Genomic DNA, 22,768 nt, shown 5'->3' on the forward strand with positions numbered 1-22,768 from the left:
CTACATCTGCCTCTGTGAATATAAATGCTGTTTGGCTGCCAGGCAAGATGGCTCAAGATAAGAGAGGTGGATAACATTAGTTGATAAAATGTCCGTGTGTGTGTGTGTGTGTGTGTGTGTGTGTGTGTGTGTGTGTGTGTGTGTGTGTGTGTGTGTGTGTGTGTGAGAACTGGAAATATATATTTCTATTTTTGAAAGGATATAGCATAAATTAATTTTACTGCTTAATTTTTTTTGTTCTGGCTTTAAGATAATACGTTTTTCAATCCCATTGTACAGTAGCATAAAGCCCATTTGTATTGCCCTTTTAGGTATGGCCTCGGATATAACAAAAGACACTACGAATGAATAGTGAATTAAAAAAATGGGAAAATAAAATAACAAACGTGAGGTTGGTGTGAATATTTCCAAATTGTATTTGGCATTTTTAATATCCGCAGATGCAAATGCTGTTTAACACAACTTGTAAAATGAGTTGTTTTTGGGTTTGAAGAACGGAAAAGGCTAAAGACCCACCCACTTATAGATGGAAATATACATTATATTTGAACAGTTTGTACACTAACTATAAACATGTATTTTATTTTTATTATGTTTTTTACCACACCTTTTCATGAGGATTTCAATGACTAGTGCTCTCACTATTGACAGTAGTTTCTTTTCATTTAAATATGTTTTGATATTTTTGATAATAACAATGAAGGGCGAGCGCACAATTATCTTTTTTGTTCACCATATTATTTGAAAATGTTGCTTATTAAAAATCAAATAGACCTTTAAACCATCATTTTCCCTAGGAAGTGCCATCATTCCAACAATTAAAATGCATCTTTTTGACTTGCTTCCTCACATCTTCTGTTGGAGAAATAGCTGAGGATTCGTTGCATTACTTCCACCTACTGGTGGTAGTGGAAGTCACATTTATTTGCCGTTGCTCTTTGTTTAAGTTGCGTGAAATGTGGTACTGCTCGATCTTTACTGTCCTCTTTACTCTCACAATTGCCCGGTCTCATTCATAAATCAAAACACAACATATGTGGGATGCAATTTGAACTGTCAAACTTCGTAGATGATGCTCGTCGATTATACCAAATAAAAATGAATTAGCTGTGCTTTGATCTTTGTTAAAAGACGATCTACTGACATTTAAAATGCAGACGTGAAATCTTTTTGAAAGGTACGTTTTTGACCCATTGGAGATGATCAGGGTTATTAAAATATATCCTGAGGGCAACGTTTGAATGTTTTCTGCCAGTCTTTCACATAGATGATGAGCTAATTCTCTGGGCTAATTAAAACTCAAGGTGTAACGTGTAAGACCAGCGAACTGAGGAAGACACAACGTTCATCCTGCTGTCACCATGAAGGACACCTTTCAAGGCAAGTTGTTCGGGTGGACTGGAGGCGAAAAACCTTGTTCCTTGAACCAGGTGGTTTGGTATGAAATGAATTCCACAGTGTTTGCCGCAACGGTACGACATACGTGTGTGGATTCCGAGCACTGTAATCTATTTTCCAAGGTGCATTTCAGGCTGTATCTCCACCTGCCTCAGGGGCATGGATGAAGAGCCTGCGAATGCTACCTTGTGTTTCACTCACTTTCAATGGAGAGGAAATTTCTTCTTGAGCCTAAAAGAAATCGGGGTCAAGCACTATTTATGGACAGAGAGTCATGGTCAAAGGTTTCAGTTTCTGACAGACAGTAATTCCCATAGGCTGTATCAGCGATTTAGGGGAAGCTGGCCTCGACTTGTTCATTTGGCTTTTTGGAGTAGCGAGTAGTCCTTCAGGGTTTTTGTTTTTTTTTTTTTGCTGACAGAACAACTGTTGCCCTTCCTGGTGCCGCGTATCATTTCTGTGAAAGCACGGGCATCAGATTCAAGTGTGATGGTATCAGATTTTTACATGATACCCAAGAAAACCCCAGCTTGAAATGAGTATGTATATAATACTAAATCTGGTCCCTATATGTGTTTTGTCTCACCTTATAATGGCCAGAAATGTAACCTGCCCTACACATTTGTCAGTATCATGGAGTCGTCTTCAGGAAATATTTGTTTTGGACACTATTAGTTCGCTTAACAAATTAACTTTTATATTTTGAGTGTCTTTCTGTTCTAGCCTTTGGTTCAATATTGTTTCAATACACCATTTTTGAGAGAAGTCTGACTCTCTAAAGATTCCTTTCTTTGAGCTTGAGCTACCTCAATATTAAGACTCACCAAAACTCATTATAAAAATAAGTTTCTCAGCAGTTCACTTGGTTCCTCATGTAAACGACCTGTACCCTGAAGTGATTTACTTGAAATTATAATTTTTTTTCACTTAATAACAGTGTCTGAATGCAAATAGAGGAAAATATTAAAGAAGGGAAATGTCAAATTATTGTTTGACTGTTGCAGGTTAATTTCCAATGAATTTTGAAAGGATTTGGTCTGGAACTTAAAAACATTAAATTGCTTCATCCCAAGACATTGAGTTCCCAAAATTCAAAGCATTGCCTTTCTTTCGCTGTTTTGGTTGGGTATAATGAATGTGCATATCAATGATCAGCTATTCCCAAGGAATAGTCAGTTGGCAGTAAATAGCTTGTTAATGCTAACCCTTTTGGTATTTTGCCTGACTAGTGATGCATGCCTGTCACCTTAGTGGCCTCCTAATAAGAACACTGAGTGCATGTCCATCATAAAGCAAATGGCAGCATATTTTACCTCTCTGAGTCCATATGAGAGCATTGCTCAGCAATGAGGTCCCAAGGGAAACGGGGAGAATGAGGGCTGCTGGGAAATAAACAGTGAAAGAGGGAAAAACAGATGGATTGCATTATGTTTGGACTGGACACTTCAGCAAAATACCCTTCAGATGGCCACTAGTGTGTCGCTGTGGCATATTAATGTGAAGCTATACCTTGAATTCAATTGTCTTCTTTGAGGTAAATATTTTTAGTGAATATGTGCGATTAATCTGTTTGACGGCCATTCCTTTTAAATATATTTTATATATATAACTGGATTTGGAGACCACTTTGTGTAAAGTGCTTTGATAGAAATAGTCTGCGAAAGAAATATTCCACATTAAGGCAGGGTAGCGAGTGAAAGTGTGGCGGGGGGTGGAGGCTCATGTGAACTTCTTGGTCAACAGAAACATACAGATGCTTTTACATTCCCACAAAAGCCTGCATGAAGAAATATAAACAAGCATGACGGTGAAGCTCAACCCAAAAAAAAAAAAAAAAAACCTTAAAATTGAGGAGGGTTATCTTCCCACTGTGGGCATCGTGAGACCACCACAAATAAGTTGACTGAGGCAGCAAGCTGTTGACATCCTCTGCTTATGAGACACTGTTAACACGCACTCAGCACTGATAAGGGAGTAACTGCAGATAAGGGAGATGAAAAGGAGGAAATAAAGGCGCCAGAGCTTTAGCTGACATTGAACTTAAAATGAGAAGCTCGTGGACTTGGGGTCTTGGGAAAAACAAACGTCAGAAAAAAAACCCATATCTTCGTGGCTGCTTCTGACAGAAGTGAGAAATGGGAAGTAACTACAGCTGAGTCAGAAAACATACAAAGAAAAGAGTACACATTTCTCTGTCTGATCAATCTTATCAATGACTGATGTATTACCTCACAGCACTGCACCAAGACTCCCATCACAACGCTGTAGCTGTGTGTATTGGGTGGGAAATCAAAAGAAAACTTGAGCTCCAGGGTCATGACAACCTTTAGACAGGAATTACCTTCATTTAAAAGAGGCTGTGGCTGTGAGCACTTCAGGGAGGCCATGAAATATACAGCGTATGCAAGCAGTTAACCTCAAACATGCAGTCAGACGCTCTCCTTAGTCACGGCAGATCAAGGCTCATGTGGCAGCTGTCCAGCCCTTCTTGTTTGTTTATTTCACCCGGAGTGCCAGAATTAGTCTAATGCTTTTAGTGGAAATGCTAAAAGGAGATAAGGCTCATTTTAGTCTTGTATTATGTAACTGGTTGATTTGACCCATTTCCATTTTTAATTTCTAATTATTTATATATATATATATATATATATATGTGTGTGTATGTATTCTTTTTTTTAATTTGACTGAATCATTTTGGCAGATTTATGTTAATTGTTACATAGCAGTGTTAGAATAGGCAAAAACTACAAGGGAATGTATGCAGGGCAGATAGAGAATTACCCTCTTAACTGTATTGCATGAGGAAACTTGATATTTCAACTTGGCAGATCAAAATAATTTTTTTTTATGGATTTACACTAAAGGGTGAATTCCTAATGTTCAAATTAGGATATTTACTCACCACTGTCTGCTTTATTTGGCCCATTTTAATACATGTGGATCAGTGAAAGTGATTTTGAGGCAGTATTTGTTACAGTTACTGAACCTGTTCTTATATCTATTCCTCTTATACACCATTTTATCTCGTTTATGGTTGTGGGGGAATGGAACCGATTCTAACTAACTAATATGCTATTTACACAATGTTTTCAAGTGACAACAGAATGATGTCTGTATGTTATACTTCCAGTTATTGATATTATGGTACGAGAATACATGATCATAAAGTCAATTGTCAAGCAGTTATTAGCTGGCGATTTACAAAGTTACAGAGGATTACACATTTTGTGACATGGTGCCAAATAAAAAAATAGCTCTTGAGAAAATAGAATGACATTTTTGCTCCATACTTGTAAAATATATGTCATGAGAGACATGGTTCTTCATGTCTTGCGTTGCAGCAGCTTCACATACTGACAATACAGATGTGTCAGTGAAGATGTGTTGGTATTTAAAACACACACAGAAATCACACCTCACATTCGCTGTTGAGAATAAGTTACAACTTCAGGGACTTTAATACACCTTCTGCTGTTACCCAATACAGAAAACTAGTCTACTACGGCCTTTAAAAAAACTTTCCCAAGGACATTCACACATTAAATTGTCACAAATGGAGAAAAGGATCGCTTTTTTTTGTCGACTGCGAGACATGCAATGTAAAATAATTCGAAAACTGTTCTCAAACTAAACTAACGCAGTCTGTATCCTGTGGACAGGAATGCCTTTTGTCATTGAGGTTCTTTTTTTTGACAAACTTCCCTTTGAGTCCCGAAACATAAGGATCTTATAAGTAAGACCCTAATTTATGTAGCTTCTCAAACAGCACTTAAGATATGCATAGTGTAGACGTATTCAAGGAGATAATGTAGTCCTTGCTTTGCGTTCTTTGCCTACATCGCTTCAAGCATCTCATACTAAGTGTGCTCTCCATGAACCACAATGAAGCTTTAGGACTTTGAGTAAAAACAACAGAGTTATGACCAGAATAATCCGCATCCCGTGATGTCTCTAAGATCGTGCGTCGTTTGTTGCATGTTTGCATCACTGTGCCATCCTACCCACTCATATGTTGGCTTGCAGTGGTATTAAAAACCCAGTCTGGTTAGTTTTTTTTGTTTTTTTAAGAAAACAGCGATGGTGGGAAATCCTTTGCAAGCTGGTGCCAGAAAATGCGAGACTCTTTTGTCATGTTCTCAAAAGGGTTCCCGCATGGCGGAAGCGAGAAGAAAGCTTTCCTTCAGTGCAAACCAGATCCCACTCACACTCAAGAGTCAGCATACCGTACACATACTTCGCTCCACGTCAACACCACAGCAGTACATTACCACCTTTAGCATCAAAGCAAATGTTGAGGATGAAAAGGTGTCATTTCAGACAGGAACATTTTTTGTTGCTTTTATAGTCTACTAGTTTTGACAAATGCACTCGGCTTTAGCGCGTTGGGTCCATTCACAGCCGTTCATCTTTCTCCTCTTGTTCTCCGAACATATGGAGAAAGAATAGCACATAATCAGACAGGCACTTGGGCTGTGTTTGTTTTATCTTCGGCTACAGGCTAGTAAATATAAGCGTTATTAAATACAGCACCTAAGAGCAGCAGGTAGCAACAATATCGTAAATTGAACTGCATAAGAAAAAAAACAAAGTTGTGAGGTTGATGCATAATGAATTTTTAAGCTATTGGGAATGTTTATTAAACATTGTGCTATGAGAACAACAGCAGCAAATATGAAACATATAAAGGAAGTTATACCTTTAACGTGTATATTATTAAGAGTATATTAAGAGTTATATTATTATTCTACAGATTATTTCCCATTAAATAAGCACAATATAAAATGTATACAATCGTATTATAGGAAAACAATTTTGGCCTTAAACTGATTACAATTCTATATTAATAAATTATATAAAACATCAAATTGGACATTTATGTAGCCTACAGAAAATTTAATCCACAGATATAACGGAACATTTCTAAATCAAGACAATTGTAGACAATCATGTGTCTACATGTTATGAAAATTGTCCTACAATGATCTATTTCTGTTGTTACTGAATATTCCCACTGTGGCAAGTTGAAGTTGCAGTAATTACCATACCAAGGCAATTCCATTAATATTTCCATCCAGCATTTTTATATCATTTAATGCTTAAAATCACACTGACTTGCTTCATAGATGATGTGGGTCAAATGTGTTTTGGTTTTGTTGGACTTGAATTTAGCATTTTGGTTGCCTTTTGGGCATCTTAGATGTTGGCTGCAGTCCGAGATAGTAGATATGATAGCACATTCCCACTGAGTAGTATCTAAACAAAAAAAAGGGCTTGTGTGTCATGCTTTGTTCACCTCTAATTGTAGGCCAGCAGTGGGTGTGTTGCATTGTTGCCTTTACTGCTGTAGTTTGAGTCTGTTTTTCCCCAACACAGAATGAAAAATCGATGACTCACTCAACAAACACAAAGTCAGAAAAGCTAAAACATATTTTGGCTGACACACTTGGGAAATACTAATACGTTATTGCTGCTAACAACTTTCGGAGACATGGTCAAATCACAGAGGCGACTGCAAAGACGGCACGGGGGGTGGGGGTGGGGGTGGAGGCCAGATGGTTTTGTTTTCATGTGTGAAAAACGGGCAGTAGTAATTTGCATATCTAAAAGTTTTATCTGTTGCAGACTGGTGTAACCATTACGTGTCTAACCCTTGGTGTGTAATGAACCACAGTCCTGCAGTCTGCTCGTTGGCTCAAAGCCAGGACACACATGAGATCCTTTTTTGGGAATATGATGGCGGCTGGAAATGAGCCCTGCGTATGTCCTTTTGGCTGCGATACTTTCAAGAACCAAAGTACAGAAAAAGAGGGTTTGCTTTTTTGTAAATCATTCTGGAACCATGCTACTTTTATTGAAAGGCAAAGCTGACCAAGAGTGATGAATGTAAGCTAATATATGTTCCGTCAATGGAAGCGGGGAGATTTGATGTCATCTATTGCGTCAGGTTGCAGAGCCCAAAAAGTGCAGTACGACTCAGAGAAATCCTCTGTGGTGAGACGGAAATCCAGAGTGGATGGAAGCTTGGTTTTAACCACAAGTGAACATAAACAAATATGCCTCAACACAAGGACCATGTATTTGTTCTGCAACAGAATACCTTTGTTATTGTTTCCATGTACAACATTCTAAAATTGCAGATACTTGTGCCTCTTCTCTCTCACCCTCGTCCTCTTTATCTCCCCACTTCCTCTGCTGCTGCGCGCTCATTGGCATGCGTGATGAGCATCCACTGGGAGCAACACATCACCATTATTCATGGATAGAGTACACCTCAGAGCCAGACTGACAGATCAAAAGATGATGATGATAGGTGGGGGTATTGGTGGTTGGGGTGATGAATGGCCCCGTCGTTTGGAGATGGCGACACTGCTGTAAGTTTGGGGACGGGGCTGTTTGTGCAGTTTGCTTCAAGCTACAGTTGTCCAGCTTTGTTCCTCCACTACACACTGCAGATAGTATATCGCCACCAATATATAGAAGCATTATTACCCTGAGCATTGTTTTTTTTTTAACCAGTTAAAAAGTTCAGACCTCAAAGCTTTGGCCAACCTGCACATATTTGAATATCTGGCATTTTCAGATAGATGTCTTTCAACCCTTTTTGTATGTGTCACAAAGAGAGGATATTTTCCACTCATAACTGGTGTCTCTTTCTTTCCCTGATGTATACAGTCACTTAAATGTCATCTCCTTTCTTCTTCCATATTCTCTATGTGGGTAAAGGGACTCGGGGCCCTTCCTCTAGCCTCCCTTCTTTCCCTACAGCCAGTTGTTTTGGAGTCATTCATCAGGAAGAGTGAGACTAAACCACCAAGGGAAGCATTGGCAGGATCCCTGTAGAGATGAGGCAATATTGAATTGATGGAATCATTTAAAGGACGGGAAAAAAAAAATTGAATAGAAGACATTGACACTCCAGTTTTTTTTGTTTTTTTTCACATGATCTAAATGGGACAGCTCAGTGGCTCATGATGCATATTGTATTCTCATCTCAAATCGCGCCTGAAAAAACCTCCCCAACAAAAAAAGCAATTTTTGGATATGTTTGTATTTCAATGTGGATTCTTCTCTATTATATCTGCGCGTGTCAGTCTTTGAAAAATATGCTGTGTGTTTAGGCCTCGTGACATCGCTGCCATTTTCACTCTGCATTTCTTTGTCGTAGCCATTGACCCAAACACAGAGTCAGTCGAAGATTTGATGCAGAGGTTCCAGGACAGCTTCCGTGTTCCCAACACACCGACAGACATGTCTCACTACCAGCATGTCATGCACAGCTCTTCTACAGGCCGCCGGAGGGTTCCCAGCCACACCAGAGGTAGGACAAAAAAAGTCACTCGCAGATCTTTTTGCTGGCGGAAAGTTACGGAAGCCAAATAATAACACGCGTGATTTCATTAATTTGTTGTTTGTTCGACAGGGGAAAAAAAGTGCTATACATATACCAAGACAGATATAAATAAAAGCTCATTTGTACCACTCATCCCTTGGAAGAGCTTTTCAGTCAGTCTCATGTGATACGTACATTTCTCCTTTACATTTTCCATGCGCCTTCAAATAACATGTATTTATTAACCATTATTTGTTTTTAATTTGTAATGAAGTTTCATGGCTTAATGCCAGGACCCCCCCCCTCCCCCCAAATAAAACAAACAAACCAAAACAACAACAAAAAAATCATGCATTCAACTCATTCAGCACATCATAAGATTGAAGGTCAAATTAATACTTAACTTTATTTTTATGGCGGGTTATACCATCTCCATCTCTTGGTTTGTTTAACCTGTTTTCTCACTGCATGCATAGTGTTAAATCGACTACTTTCCATGAAGTTTGGTATTCACCAGAGCATCACACCCCACAGGATCATTGTTGTAATGCTTTAAAACAGCATTGTCAAATTTGTTTTAGAACAGGGGCCAGATTCAGCCCAAGGCTGGGCAATTACATTTAAATCACATTATGCAATAAACACTGACAACTTCAAATGCTTCCCTTTGTTCTAATGTGGAGACATGGGTACCTAATAAATAAGCCTACATTTAATTGAATATCTCTTTCCAAATCTTGAACAAGAAAATGATGGCACCGTATCAGAGATCCTGTGCAAGAAAGATACAATGAAATGTCCAAAAACCAGGACTTGACTTTGAATTGTGTTTTGGCTCTCAATATCTGCTGCAAGCATTCCTCTTTAGACTAATATTGGCAAAAGCCTGTTTTTTCTTGAGGCAGAGTGCAGTGTCCAGCATGCAATTTTGCACACATTTCCTCTCACAGCACTTTATTTCACTTCAGCATCACTGATGTCTCGACTTGGATCTCAGTTTTATTGACAAGTAGAGCTAAAACTCTGTGATCCCCAGATATGAAAAAGTTAAATGAACATGTACTTTTTATAACTGTGCAAGTTTATTAATGCTCCTGTAAAGTCGTTTCGGCCTGCAAACTGAATGTTTGATACTGTGATGCTTCGAACACAAAATTGAAAAGAATAGCGATTTATCGCTTAACGTCCGGCATCCCATTTGATGTCTGTGAAATATATGGAGTCAATATTGCATGGTGTGAAAAATGGAATGTTGTCATAGTGGAATTGATGATATGTGAATTAATATGCATCCATTTTAATATTCATGGCTGAGATTCATGTGTTGTATGCAGTGCATGTCCCTGTAACTCTTGCATTCTTTTTGTTTAGGATTGGTGCATCAACATTGCATTCGCTATAAGGCTTTGTGAACTATGAGTGGTTTTTAACTCTATTTAAAGCATATTTGCTTATCATGAGTACAAAAAAAAGCGCTAAAATGGGCATTTTACTGAGTGGCATTTCAAGTTTCCATAGCATTATACATTATGTATATACATAAAATGGAGTTGATAACAGATGTGGGCACTTGAGATATTTATTGGTTTGAAAGTAGATTTGGAGATTAAACTCAAGTTCATTGTAAAATGATTTGCATCGTATTGGTTATCATTTAAATGTAAACAAACAACATAGTTTGTTTGTTTGTTTTTTATTTACATTTGTTTTCATCATGAGTTATATAAAAGTTATAACCACATGATAGAAACTTGTAAAAAGTATTTTTGTTTTAAAGTTTTCTTTGAAATGTATTTCAAAGATACATTTTGAATTTGAAGACAGCCTCTATAATAGTCATTCCATATCCAACTTTATTTAAAAAAAAGCTAAAAATAAGAAAAAAAGAATAAATAAATAAATAAACTAATTGTCATCAGCTTTTTCAGTTTTATTTTCAATGTCATTGAAAGTAATTTAAATACACGGTTTTACCCTTTTACAAAAACATGTGTTTGTTGCAGTTTTGAGTTGTAAATTGGTGGCATGAGTAAAAAATGTAGTTCATTACCTGGTAGCAAAATAAAATGTGTTGTATATTTAGCAGATTCATATAGTTGGTCATTATAAATCTGGTAAGGTTAAGAGGATTTATATTCTTTTTTTGACAATGAAAACTTTTCTGCAGTTGACTGGTGGAGTGCAATATTAAAATGTAATTTGCATCACCCTCTGTGCGATGGATGCCTCTGCTGGTAAATCCATGCAAGCCTCACGTCTGAAGGACATCTCAGAAAGAGATCCGCTCTGAGGCCAATTGTCAAACAGTTTATTTGGTGGGTCTTTAATTGGAGGTGAAAAGGTGTCCTGCACATGAACATGTTGGAAAGTACTCTTAACACGATAATAGGACAAACACTCAATATGAGGAAAAACTATTTGTTGGAGAGTGGTTAAAGAAAAGAGTTAATTGGACAAACCCAAAAGGTTATTACTCCATAAAGAAAATGAATGCTTTGCAAATTTCTCGAGAAGTGCGGAAAATGTGGAGCAAACAGGTCTAGCAAAAAATACTTTTTTGTTGTGGCGCTTCAATCACTGGAGCATTTTATAATGCAATGCAAGTGTGTATCACTCAATTATTACTGTTATTAACTTATAACACATGTATCATATGTATATCATTTTAGAGTCACCTGACAGCCAATGGTTTCAAGTCTAAGACGCTGCATGTGGGCAATTTAATCATGATTAATGTCCTGAGAGTAACATTTCGAAACTCAACATTTATCACCTGATGGGAAAAGCAGCATGTCGGTGACATAGTGGGGTCTGACTCATATTTTCAACAGTTTTTTTTAACTTAAATGTCACATTTGTTACCTCAAATTACAATAGTAACTTTCAAGGCAGTCAGGTGTTTAAATAGAATGATTTTGAGATATCCATGTTTATGTATATTATTTTGGTGGAATGCTTAATGCAGGGGTGTAAACATAAGACATGTGAGCCAAAACTGGCCTTCAAGAGGCTCCATTCAGGTGTGTGAAACCACAAAGCAAATGGTAAAGAATACAAAAATAAATTAATGTTTTTACACATTGTTTCTATTTCACTGTATTTTGCGCCATAACGTTGCATCAATATTGACCTTATTTTGATGTTGCAGTAATTTTTTTTTGTAGTAATTGTTTGTCTTTGTATAACCTGTGCCACAACAACATTTTTAATTAAAAATGTTAGTTATTTTGGCACTATTTTACTAGTCTTGCCCACTCAAGATGGAATTGGGCTGTTTGTGGCCCCTGAACTCAAATGTAGTTGACATTCCTGGTGTAAAGGATCCACGACAGAGGGGACGAATATGGCAATACGTTGTTCCAGAGGTACATTTTGCAAACTCCTGCCATTGAAGGGAATCTAAGCACAACAATGCATGATTTGTTTTATGATTGCAATGTAATGATGCACCTGATCATAGCTCAGTTTCGAATGACACAAAATGAAGCAAAACGTCATTCAAAATAAATCATAGAATCTAATACAATATGAAGAACATACTCTGACAGTCTTGTCTTTCCAGTGCTACTTGAACACAAATGGAACCACAAATTAAAAATGTTATCTGTTTTTTTTTTTTTTATCATCTCTACAAAAATATACAGCCAAAAATGGTGGTATCCTCACACTACCTTTGGTCCCATGGTCCACACTTCACACAGACAGTGCTGGGACACCAGGGAATACACAGTGTCACACTTTCAGGAGCAACAAGTGAAGATGATACTTATCATCAGCATACTCCAGTTTCCTGCATCCAGTTTATGATGCGTCACATAAGGATCAAGGAGTCAACACACCAGCGTTGAGTACTCAGGGGCCTGGTAAGTCTGCACAAGAGAACAGCTATCGTCCTCAGTTTGTGAGTGGGAGGAAATACTGCAGGTACTGTAAAGAATGTGTGTGGGGCGTGAACACCGAGCAGCACACAGGCGTTTCAAGAAAATACCCGTCTTCTTTTTTTTTTTTTTTCTTTTTACTTCGAAGCCTGAGAGATGGAGGAGAAAAAGTATGTTTCTAATGGCCAATCCCCGAGCCAGATGGATAGCGCCAGTGTGGGTTTTCCTTGAATGTGGATAATAGGAGCGGCAGTGACTCATCACACTAACATTACACGGGTTGCAGACGAAGCTAAATGCATTTCAAAAATCAACTTAGTCAACTTGATTTCCAGGTATGTGATTGACTAAAACAGTACGCAGTGTCTCTTCACCTGGAAACAAGCAGCAGTTGTGTCTGCTCAGCTAAACCCTGCAGCTGTGCATACACTCTTCTCCTGGTGTCCACGGGCCTGCATATTTAAATTTTGCTTTGTGGCAATATTCCTTTCTACCACGCCAGAATATATTGCCCTAGTTTCTTGTAGCACCATCTTATACCTGGACTCTCTCAAAGTATTGGCTCATGGATGGATTTTCTCAGTCCCTCTCTCCACTTTGGACTCAGCAGTCGCTTCTCAACGGGATGATTTATTAGATTAAGATCAGGGCTCTGATTTGAAATTGTTATCAGCATGCAGTAATTTCACATTATAAAAATGCTAATAAATTTGTTCTCTTTGAAAGCGTTTGTCAAGTAATTATCGACTGCCTATCCTTCTGATGGATAAAACAGTGGCTGTGTAATTTAAAAAGTAAAGTCAAAGCCAAAGTCAAGGCAAATGGAAAAAAGGATTAGAGATAAATTGAAAATTGATTCCTCAAATGGACAGACGTAAATGTATTCATCTCCTAAAATTGACTAGTTATCGTGTTGTATAGTGTTTTCTCCATCTAACTTGACCTCTGTACGCAAGATTGACCTTACCCTTGAGATTATGTTGTAACAGATATTGTTTGAGGCTACCTTAAAGGTTTGACTTATTTCTTTGTACGCTCCCCAGCAACAGAGAGCATTGCAATATTTCTGTACAAAATCCCAGATGGCAAAAAATGCAGATGCACATGTGCTTGTTTGTATTTTACCTATAACTTATTAGTAGTTTATTCAACTTTCATGAATGAAGTTGCAAAAGAAGGTAACAGTTTATACATGCCTTGCATGAACACAATGTAAAAGTCACTTTTCTGATTATTTATCGGATTCGACTTGGAAGCATTTCTTGATCCAAAGTACAAGTTTTCCCTTTTTTTTCTCAATTGAGTTGGTTTAGAATAAAACCAGGGCTGATGTTTGGATGACATCCAAATCTACATTGATCCAGGACAAATTATTATTGACCATTAGTATTGTTACATGGATATCCTAATAGCCTGGTTTAGACAATGAACTTGAGGGATGGACGATTAATTTTCTTGAAAACATGAAAAACGGGGACTATCATGGAGGCAAAGGAGATAAGACGTAATCAATTTATACAATGGTTTTGATAAGCTAATCGTCCTGCTCGGCATCTGTCAAGTTCTTGCATTTCTTAATTTCCAGTTTGACTATAAAAACTCTCCCCAAGCACTAGCACAGGAGCTTTTGGCTTTTCTGGGGATTGTACTTTTTAAAAGGTTCACACACTTTGGGGTTGGGGCTAGCAGTGGTTAACATATGTAATTGGAGTACTGTACTGCAAAAAAAAAAAAAAAAAAAAACTGCAGCTGCCAGCTGTTTTTGTTCATTCATCACCATTGTGCTTTGATCAGATGGAGGACTCAAGCACTTCTGGCATTTTGGATCCGCCTTGCTCAGATGGGCTCATTTTCTTTCCAGTGCCATCTCATTGTTATTTACAAAGCCATAAATATTAAAGCATGTCTAAAAAAAAAAAAAGTACTTTTGGTCAAAGTGTTGTGTGTTTCTTTTAGTGTTTGTTTAGGTGATTCAAACTGTCATCTTTTACCATAAGGCAATGGTTTATTGTACACTCACAAGCTGTCACTCAACCAATTGTATAGAATACTTCATGTAAAATCATTCTGCTTAATAATTTCTCATTGAACCCTCTTAAGACAAATTACCGTACAATGTCCCCCGTCTGCTCTTACAACTTTTTTTTTTAGTTTGTAAAAGTTTAAAGTAAGAAGGTGTGAATTCACTAAACTACCAAATTATCTCTCTCCCGCCACGGAGACATTCTTGCATTCTGCTGTCAAAGTGTGTCAAAACATGTCATCAGCCTACGCACCGCTTGTGAAATAAGGAAACCAGTTGGCTTTTACATCCCGTACAATGTGAAGTATAGCGGTGCAACAATATTCACACAAGCTTTCTTTTGTGCTGCTACAGACCCGCGGATATGCCTTATGAACACTGGATCTAATGATGTGGAATTGAAGTGCTGTGAGCTGCTGTCAACTGGCCTCCCCTTCTCCCTCCGAGGAGGGTCTGAGGAGGGCATTTGGAGGCTTTTTGTACGTGTGCGACTCTATCAAACAAAAGTCTCGCATGCAGTTTGCACGCACACTTGAAATCACTACCTCTGTGTCGTATCGCAGTACCTTCACACAAAAAAACCCCAAAAATCAAAAAACTGCTGAATGAGAACTACTTCAGCCATAATATGCATTTTTTTTTTTTTTTACGACATTGTGAGGAAGTTGATAAAAAGCTCATCCGTATAACCCCTGTCTTCTTAAAACTGACTTTGCCCTATGCAACTCTCCTTTTTCTGCTCGCGAGGCTCTTCAACAATTTGAATTCACAATGCATTGTGGTTTTGTTAAATATTAAGATTTGTCCTTAAAAACGTACTTCCCTATTTGCATGCACGGCTGTGCATTCTATTCCCCCGCTGCAGTGTTAATGCATTTCCATGTGTCGGCTCGAAGCGGTGTGTTTTGATGTGTCACAACGAATACATTGGCTCATTACGATGAGGATAACCTTATGGTTATTATCTAGGTTTTCTTGTGTTTAATTGATGCTTTGAAGTAGCACATGAAAGTAGTTCTGTGCTGTCTTGTGCGTGCAGAGGTCTCGGCGTGTGTGAGACAGCGAGAGAGAGAGAGGAAGAGAGAGAGGGAGAGAGAGAGAGAGAGAGAGGGGAGGAGAGAGAGTTTGTGTTTCATGCTTCTTGAGTTCATTCTGCGCTCGGCTCCACTTTCAGCAGTCTTCAATCTTCACTGCAGGCAAAACACAGTGATTACAGCTGTGGGTCTGCAGCCCCAGGGCTTCTCTACAGCCGGCCATACACAGCCGATCTACTGCCAGCTCACTGTATGCTTTATATACCAAAGACCAAGTGAGGCGCAAATTAGACAGAGAGATCACAAACTTATCTGATCAGATTTTCTTTTCCCCAAATTAATGTTCTTATCAGTTCACAAATTATAATTGTATCTTTGTTTGGGGCTTTATATGACTTAGCATAGTTCTCATCAGATTCATTTCACATGTCTTGTATTCCATAAACCGACATTTTCCTTTTCAAAAAAACTACTACATTTTGCATGCCAATGTCTTTGTGTATGTTGTCTAATATTTCGTCATTGGTTTGTAAGTGGCTGCTACGTACCGTATTTGACAGTATTTCAGTTAGAGGTTTGCAATGTAGCGAAAGACATATCTGGACCTAAGAGTACAACTATCGATATTACAACGCCAAGTCATGGTGTGAGAGAGTGACTTCAACACACCTTCCTGAGAAAAACAGACGATTGCCTCATGAATTTGTTTATTCTGCCTTTCAAAAATACTTTAGAATTTGTGAAAGCACAACAAAGTGCATTAAAAGTAAACATTGCATGAATGCATTCAAGCTATTTTCCACTAACACAAAAGTAAAACTCCGGTACAGATCAAAGTCAGCTGTACGTCGCCCCTGAGCTAAATTGACTTTAACCTTGCTGCTTTAGAATAAATCTATGGTCTGTTTGGTGTTAAAAACTTTCCCTCATTGAAGAAAGTGCAAAAAGTCATATATTTGCTGCCTGTTTGTTGTCCTCAACTCTCTGTGCTTCTCCATTACTCATTATCGTGCGCTATCAATCCAGGTGGCGACTCCGCTTGATCTTTGCTGAGCAAGGCCAATTCCACAGAGTTGATGAGTCTTGCTTCTCGCCTGCTGTTGACATGACACCTCCTCGTGTTACAAAAATGTGCCACACGGTCATTCTGTGTGCAATCCACCATTTTCAGACGATATCTGACAAAACTCCTTATCTTCTTTCATCATATGCGAGCTCCATGCACTAATGTCCAGAGCGACCGGCTGCATCATGTGGCGCCACCAGCACAGCTGCCGTTCCTGTCTGTCAGAGTCCATTACTGCCCGACCAGCTCATGAAGCAGTGTGACGGAGCAGTAACAGGGCAGCGGCACACTGTCACACACACGCTCATACACCCAAACATACACGTCACACTCACTTCCTCATTCCCCTCCGTACTGCACATCAGGCCATTCACTTAGCTCATCGCCCTCTCTCTCCAACCGTTAGCATAGCCGGACAGGGGTGCACACCTGACTGCTGTGATTTACCTACACAAACATTCACACATTCATACATACACACGAATCGCTTACCATGACATGACGCCTCACGGCAGTGGAGAGCCAAGACGGGGCGGAGCTAACTCCGAGACTATGTAGCTCACCCGCACGGAAAGTTTGGTCATGTGACCATGAGGTACTTTGAAATAATTATTTATTTTTCTTTTTGAATATAATTATTTCCCATTTTGCTGGGGAAAATGTTTTGTTTGCTTTGGGAGAAAAAGTGAGGATCCGTTTAAAAAAGAGTTGAACATGTATTTGTCATGAATGTGATTGGCTGACAGAAGTCATCCCATGCCCGGGGGAGGGGCTTACCCTTTAAAAGCAGAGTGGGAAACTGGATTAGGAAAGTCTGTCCCTGCAGGTGCTGGTGAGAGCACAGGTCACAAGAAACTCGTGAAAACCAGCAGCTAAGAGAGGAGCTGATATCAGGTTTTGTTTGGGTTTTGTTTTTGTACTGTAAATATATATTTTTGTTCTTGCACTGTAAATACTGAGCACCGGCACTGTTTTGAGGGAAATAAATGCAAATCTGGACTTGTCATATGGAGCGTGGTGGTAATTATTATTAGTAGTCCTTGGACTGAAAGAGAGCCCCGCCACAGTTGGTGTCAGAAGTGGGATATGGCAAGTCGAAAGAAAATGGTGCATCAGCCAAAACAGCGTGCAGGACTCCGATCACAGAAACGGGGGCAGCAAGAAGATGCTGGAGCAGTTGGCGACACGGCATGGGAGACCGTCCCACCTTCATCAGAGGAGGATGAGGGAGAAGGCGGAGCTACGTTCGCCACAGCGTCAGTGAGGCAGCCCGAGCCTGAGCTGTTGACGCTGATGAGAGGCTTCCTGGATGCACAAACCAGAAGAGAGGAAGGACTATTGCAAGAGCTGCGCTACATAAGAGCTGGCCTTCCGGGGACTGACCAACCAGCTTCACGTGTCACGGGGTCAGCAGCCCAAGCGTCACCTGTGACACCGAGTACAGCGACAGCCAGCAGTCCCAGGCGAAACCTGCCCCCACCATCGCCAAGTCATTGGCGACAGTCAGCAGCAGCAGCCTCCTTTGTGACACAAGATGGCAGTAGTAGACCTGAGGAGCAAAGATCTGACCACAGGTACTACAGTGACCCCAAAATACCACCGTATAATACAGGAGAGGACATTGAAAATTATCTCCTGCGTTTTGAACGCATTGCCAAAACCTGGAACTGGCCAGAGAGTGAGTGGGCGTGCCGGCTTGTTCCGCTTCTGTCGGGGAAGGCGTTGGAGGCCTACACAGCGATGGATGAGGAGGGAGCGACTGGCGAGGTACCGGGAGGAGGCAGCGGTCAACCTACGGGAGGCCCAGAAAACCCAGAAAACCTGGTATGACCAACAGGCCCGGTGTCGTGAGTTCCAGCCAGGACAAAAGGTGCTTCTTCTTCTTCCGTCATCCACCAACAAACTCCTCGCGAAGTGGCAAGGTCCATATGTGATCATTCGCAAGATGGGTCCGGTCACATATGAGGTATCGCACCCGGAGAGGAAGAAATCAAAGCAGACGTACCACGTGAACCTTCTGAAGGAGTGGAAGGAACGTCCTATCCAGGAACCAAAGGTGGTTCTTCTGGCCCAGGAGGTGGACAGCGATGAGGAGCTGGAGACAGGACCACAGACCTTTGGGGATGCGGCAGCGAGGCCTGTGCTGGCCCACCTTCACCCGGAACAGGAAGTGCAGCTTCGTCAAGTCTTCAAAGACGTGCCATCATTGTTCTCGGCCAAGCCTGGTAAGACCACCTTCGTTGAACATGCCATACGCCTGAAAGATACCCAACCCATCCGCCAGCGCCCGTACCGGGTTCCACAGCAGCTGGTCGGGAGGCTGAAGCAGGAGGTGGAGGAGATGCTTCACCTCGGGGTAATTGAGCCTTCGAACTCTGAGTGGTGCAGCCCAGTGGTCATCGTGTTCAAAAAGGATGGGTCACTTCGGATCTGCATGGACTTCAGAAAACTCAATGCAGTCTCAGAGTTTGACGCCTACCCTATGCCAAGGATTGAGGAGTTGTTGGAGAAGATCGGTGCAGCCAAATTCATCACCACCCTTGACCTATGTAAGGGGTACTGGCAGGTGCCATTGGCAAAGGGAAGCAGACAATACACAGCGTTCCAGACCCCAGCAGGATTGTTTCAATTCACCATGATGCCTTTTGGCCTGCATGGAGCCCCAGCCACATTCCAGAGGCTGATGGACCGAGTGCTTCAGGGGTGTGACCACTGTAGTGCTGCTTACCTGGACGATGTGGTGATCTTCAGCAGCACATGGGAGGAGCATCTACAACACCTGACCTTGGTACTTGGGAAAATTCAGGAGGCTGGATTGACCCTCAATCCGGCAAAGTGTGAGTGGGCACGGCAGGAGGCACGGTACTTGGGCTATCAGCTGGGACGAGGAGAGGTGAGGCCCCAATTGGATAAAGTGGAAGCTATCCGGGACTGCCCTCGACCCCGCACCAAGAAAGAAGTCCGCTCGTTCCTAGGCTTGGCGGGGTGGTATCGGAGATTTGTGCCACACTTTGCGAGTATCGCTACACCACTCACAGCTTTGACCTGTAAGGACCAGAGAAACCCTGTCACCTGGACTGATGACTGTGAGAGAGCCTTCAGGGCCCTTAAAGCCCTTCTCTGTTCATCCCCTGTCCTCATGAGCCCAGACTTTGAAAAGAAGTTTGTGGTGCAGGTGGACGCATCAGAGGTCGGACTGGGAGTGGTGTTGGCCCAAGGAGATCCTGGAGAAGAACGGCCGATCATGTACCTGAGCCGCAAGCTTCAGCCCCGTGAGTCCAGGTATTCTGCTGTGGAGAAAGAGGGCCTGGCTATTAAGTGGGCATTGGAGAGCCTGAGGTACTATTTGCTTGGGCGAGAATTCGACCTGGAGACCGATCACCGAGCCCTCACCTGGATCCACACAATGAAGGACCATAACAGTCGACTCACACGCTGGTATCTGTCCCTGCAGCCGTTCAAATTTGAAATCAGACATCGAGCAGGAAAGGCCAATGTGGTGGCAGACTATTTGTCCAGGTTGCCGCACATCGTCAACCTCCCGGAGGAGGGGGATAATGTGACGGAGCAGTAACAGGGCAGCGGCACACTGTCACACACACGCTCATACACCCAAACATACACGTCACACTCACTTCCTCATTCCCCTCCGTACTGCACATCAGGCCATTCACTTAGCTCATCGCCCTCTCTCTCCAACCGTTAGCATAGCCGGACAGGGGTGCACACCTGACTGCTGTGATTTACCTACACAAACATTCACACATTCATACATACACACGAATCGCTTACCATGACATGACGCCTCACGGCAGTGGAGAGCCAAGACGGGGCGGAGCTAACTCCGAGACTATGTAGCTCACCCGCACGGAAAGTTTGGTCATGTGACCATGAGGTACTTTGAAATAATTATTTATTTTTCTTTTTGAATATAATTATTTCCCATTTTGCTGGGGAAAATGTTTTGTTTGCTTTGGGAGAAAAAGTGAGGATCCGTTTAAAAAAGAGTTGAACATGTATTTGTCATGAATGTGATTGGCTGACAGAAGTCATCCCATGCCCGGGGGAGGGGCTTACCCTTTAAAAGCAGAGTGGGAAACTGGATTAGGAAAGTCTGTCCCTGCAGGTGCTGGTGAGAGCACAGGTCACAAGAAACTCGTGAAAACCAGCAGCTAAGAGAGGAGCTGATATCAGGTTTTGTTTGGGTTTTGTTTTTGTACTGTAAATATATATTTTTGTTCTTGCACTGTAAATACTGAGCACCGGCACTGTTTTGAGGGAAATAAATGCAAATCTGGACTTGTCATATGGAGCGTGGTGGTAATTATTATTAGTAGTCCTTGGACTGAAAGAGAGCCCCGCCACAAGCAGAAAATGTATTTCTGAATGTATATAAATGCTCCTAATTATTGACAGCTCAGTGCAAATTTGTTTTTAATTATGCATTTCAGCGGTACGTGACTTTGTCCTCGCACATAACACAACAACACTGTTTCTTCTGCATGTAATTAGAGAGAGTGAGAAAATAATCACGAGACCAAGGGAATACAGGAGGAGGAAATGCTCATTTGGACTCATTTACATGTGAGCAACGCGACGCTTTTTCTCAAAACAAATGCCTGGCATTTTCTTTTTTCTTTTTTTTTTTTTTAACCTAAGCTGTCACCCCAAGCATTTGATTGAAGAGTGCAAGTATTTTGCTCAAATAATGGTGACAGTTTGTAGGAGATTAAGAATATAAATAAAAAATAAAAAAAAATAAAAAAGGCTTTCACAGGCTGCCCTGCCTTTCAAGCTGGGAGGAAACCTTCGGAGCAGCTGGTGAAACGATCTGACGGTTCAATGTCATTGTAAAAGTAGTCGACCTGCTGCAGCGAAGTAGGTTGAAGTCCTCATCTGTAACTCTGCATTTATGTACATGAGCGACTTTCCTTTCATCATTCTCCGCCCATGCATTTTACATATTTCCACAGAGGCTACACCCCCAAGTGTGTCACACTTTTTTTTTTTTTTTTTTTAATCTCAATAGGGATTCTAGTCAACATCAAATGGTGCTTAGACTTGTCTTCAAGTTCCCCCTTTTTAAAAATCCAAGCGGGAACAGCAGTGGTTCAAGCTGTTAAATTTAGTGCTAGCAAATTCTGAATTATTCTTTACAGCCTACCTTTGACTATAATCTACTGGTACCATGCCTTAGTCCTTACCGCACTCTTTGATACCCTGAGACTTGGGAAAGGCTTTGATGTTGACTACAGTGGGAACGTTATTATTCAGGATGCTTGTGTTTCGGGGATGTGAGCAATTTTCTTTACTTTTTTTTATTACATTTTTTTAAATTGCCAATTTGATATTAAGAGAATGAAAGTAAAATTATGTGATTGTTGAAGTTAGAAATGCACAATTGCTCATGTTTTGTTATTATAATAACACATGGCTTTAACTACTATCAAAACAACATTAAGCTGACTGACAACTCAGTTCAAGGCTTATCAAATGAACTACCTTCAACTTGGCGTACTGCACATGACCGTTGGGCCAAGGGAATGCTATTAAAAACCAGTACATGCTAATGTTATAATTTTCAAGCTAAATAATACATTTTAGACCAGCTCTGCCAATTTGGGAATCTAATTTGCAGTAGGTTTTTATATATTTCATTAGGTCACAGCATGAATCGCTTATTACTGGAGCTACATTAAACTGACCCTTTAACTACCTGTGGGGTAGACATTACCAGACTGTCCTCAAGCTAGTCTCACTATCTTTCCCCCCCTCGCCTTAAAATATGAAGCAATGCAACTGAGGAGCCTGGAGATGAAGGCACCATTTCTCAGTAATGATTCATCTGGTGATTTCTAAGAGCATTTTTAAGAGTTCAAACTTTCTTCAATCGGATGCTATAAACACTCCTCAGCAACCTTTCTTGGCTGGTTGTAGGTGCAACAGTGCTACCTTTTAAAAGATATGCGTACCATATATCATCTCTCTCGGTTTTATACACCTGGAGTGTGTCAGTCCATCACCAGACCAATACTGAGG

At 40.6% G+C, this 22,768-nt stretch overlaps 1 protein-coding gene across 1 annotated transcript in view; it reads left to right on the forward strand.

Annotated features, from left to right (window-relative positions):
* Positions 1-22,768, forward strand: part of astn2 (astrotactin 2) — a gene marked incomplete at both ends in the record, with an annotated part of 271,954 nt that overhangs the window by 94,303 nt on the left and 154,883 nt on the right. Inside the window, one exon of the mRNA XM_080510130.1 lies at positions 8,564-8,716. Coding sequence (XP_080366256.1) covers positions 8,564-8,716 — 153 coding nt within the window. The remainder of the gene's footprint in view (positions 1-8,563; positions 8,717-22,768) is intronic.

This window comes from Blennius ocellaris (genome assembly GCF_963422515.1).
Source record: "Blennius ocellaris genome assembly, chromosome: 15".
In the NCBI taxonomy this organism is placed as follows: domain Eukaryota; kingdom Metazoa; phylum Chordata; class Actinopteri; order Blenniiformes; family Blenniidae; genus Blennius; species Blennius ocellaris.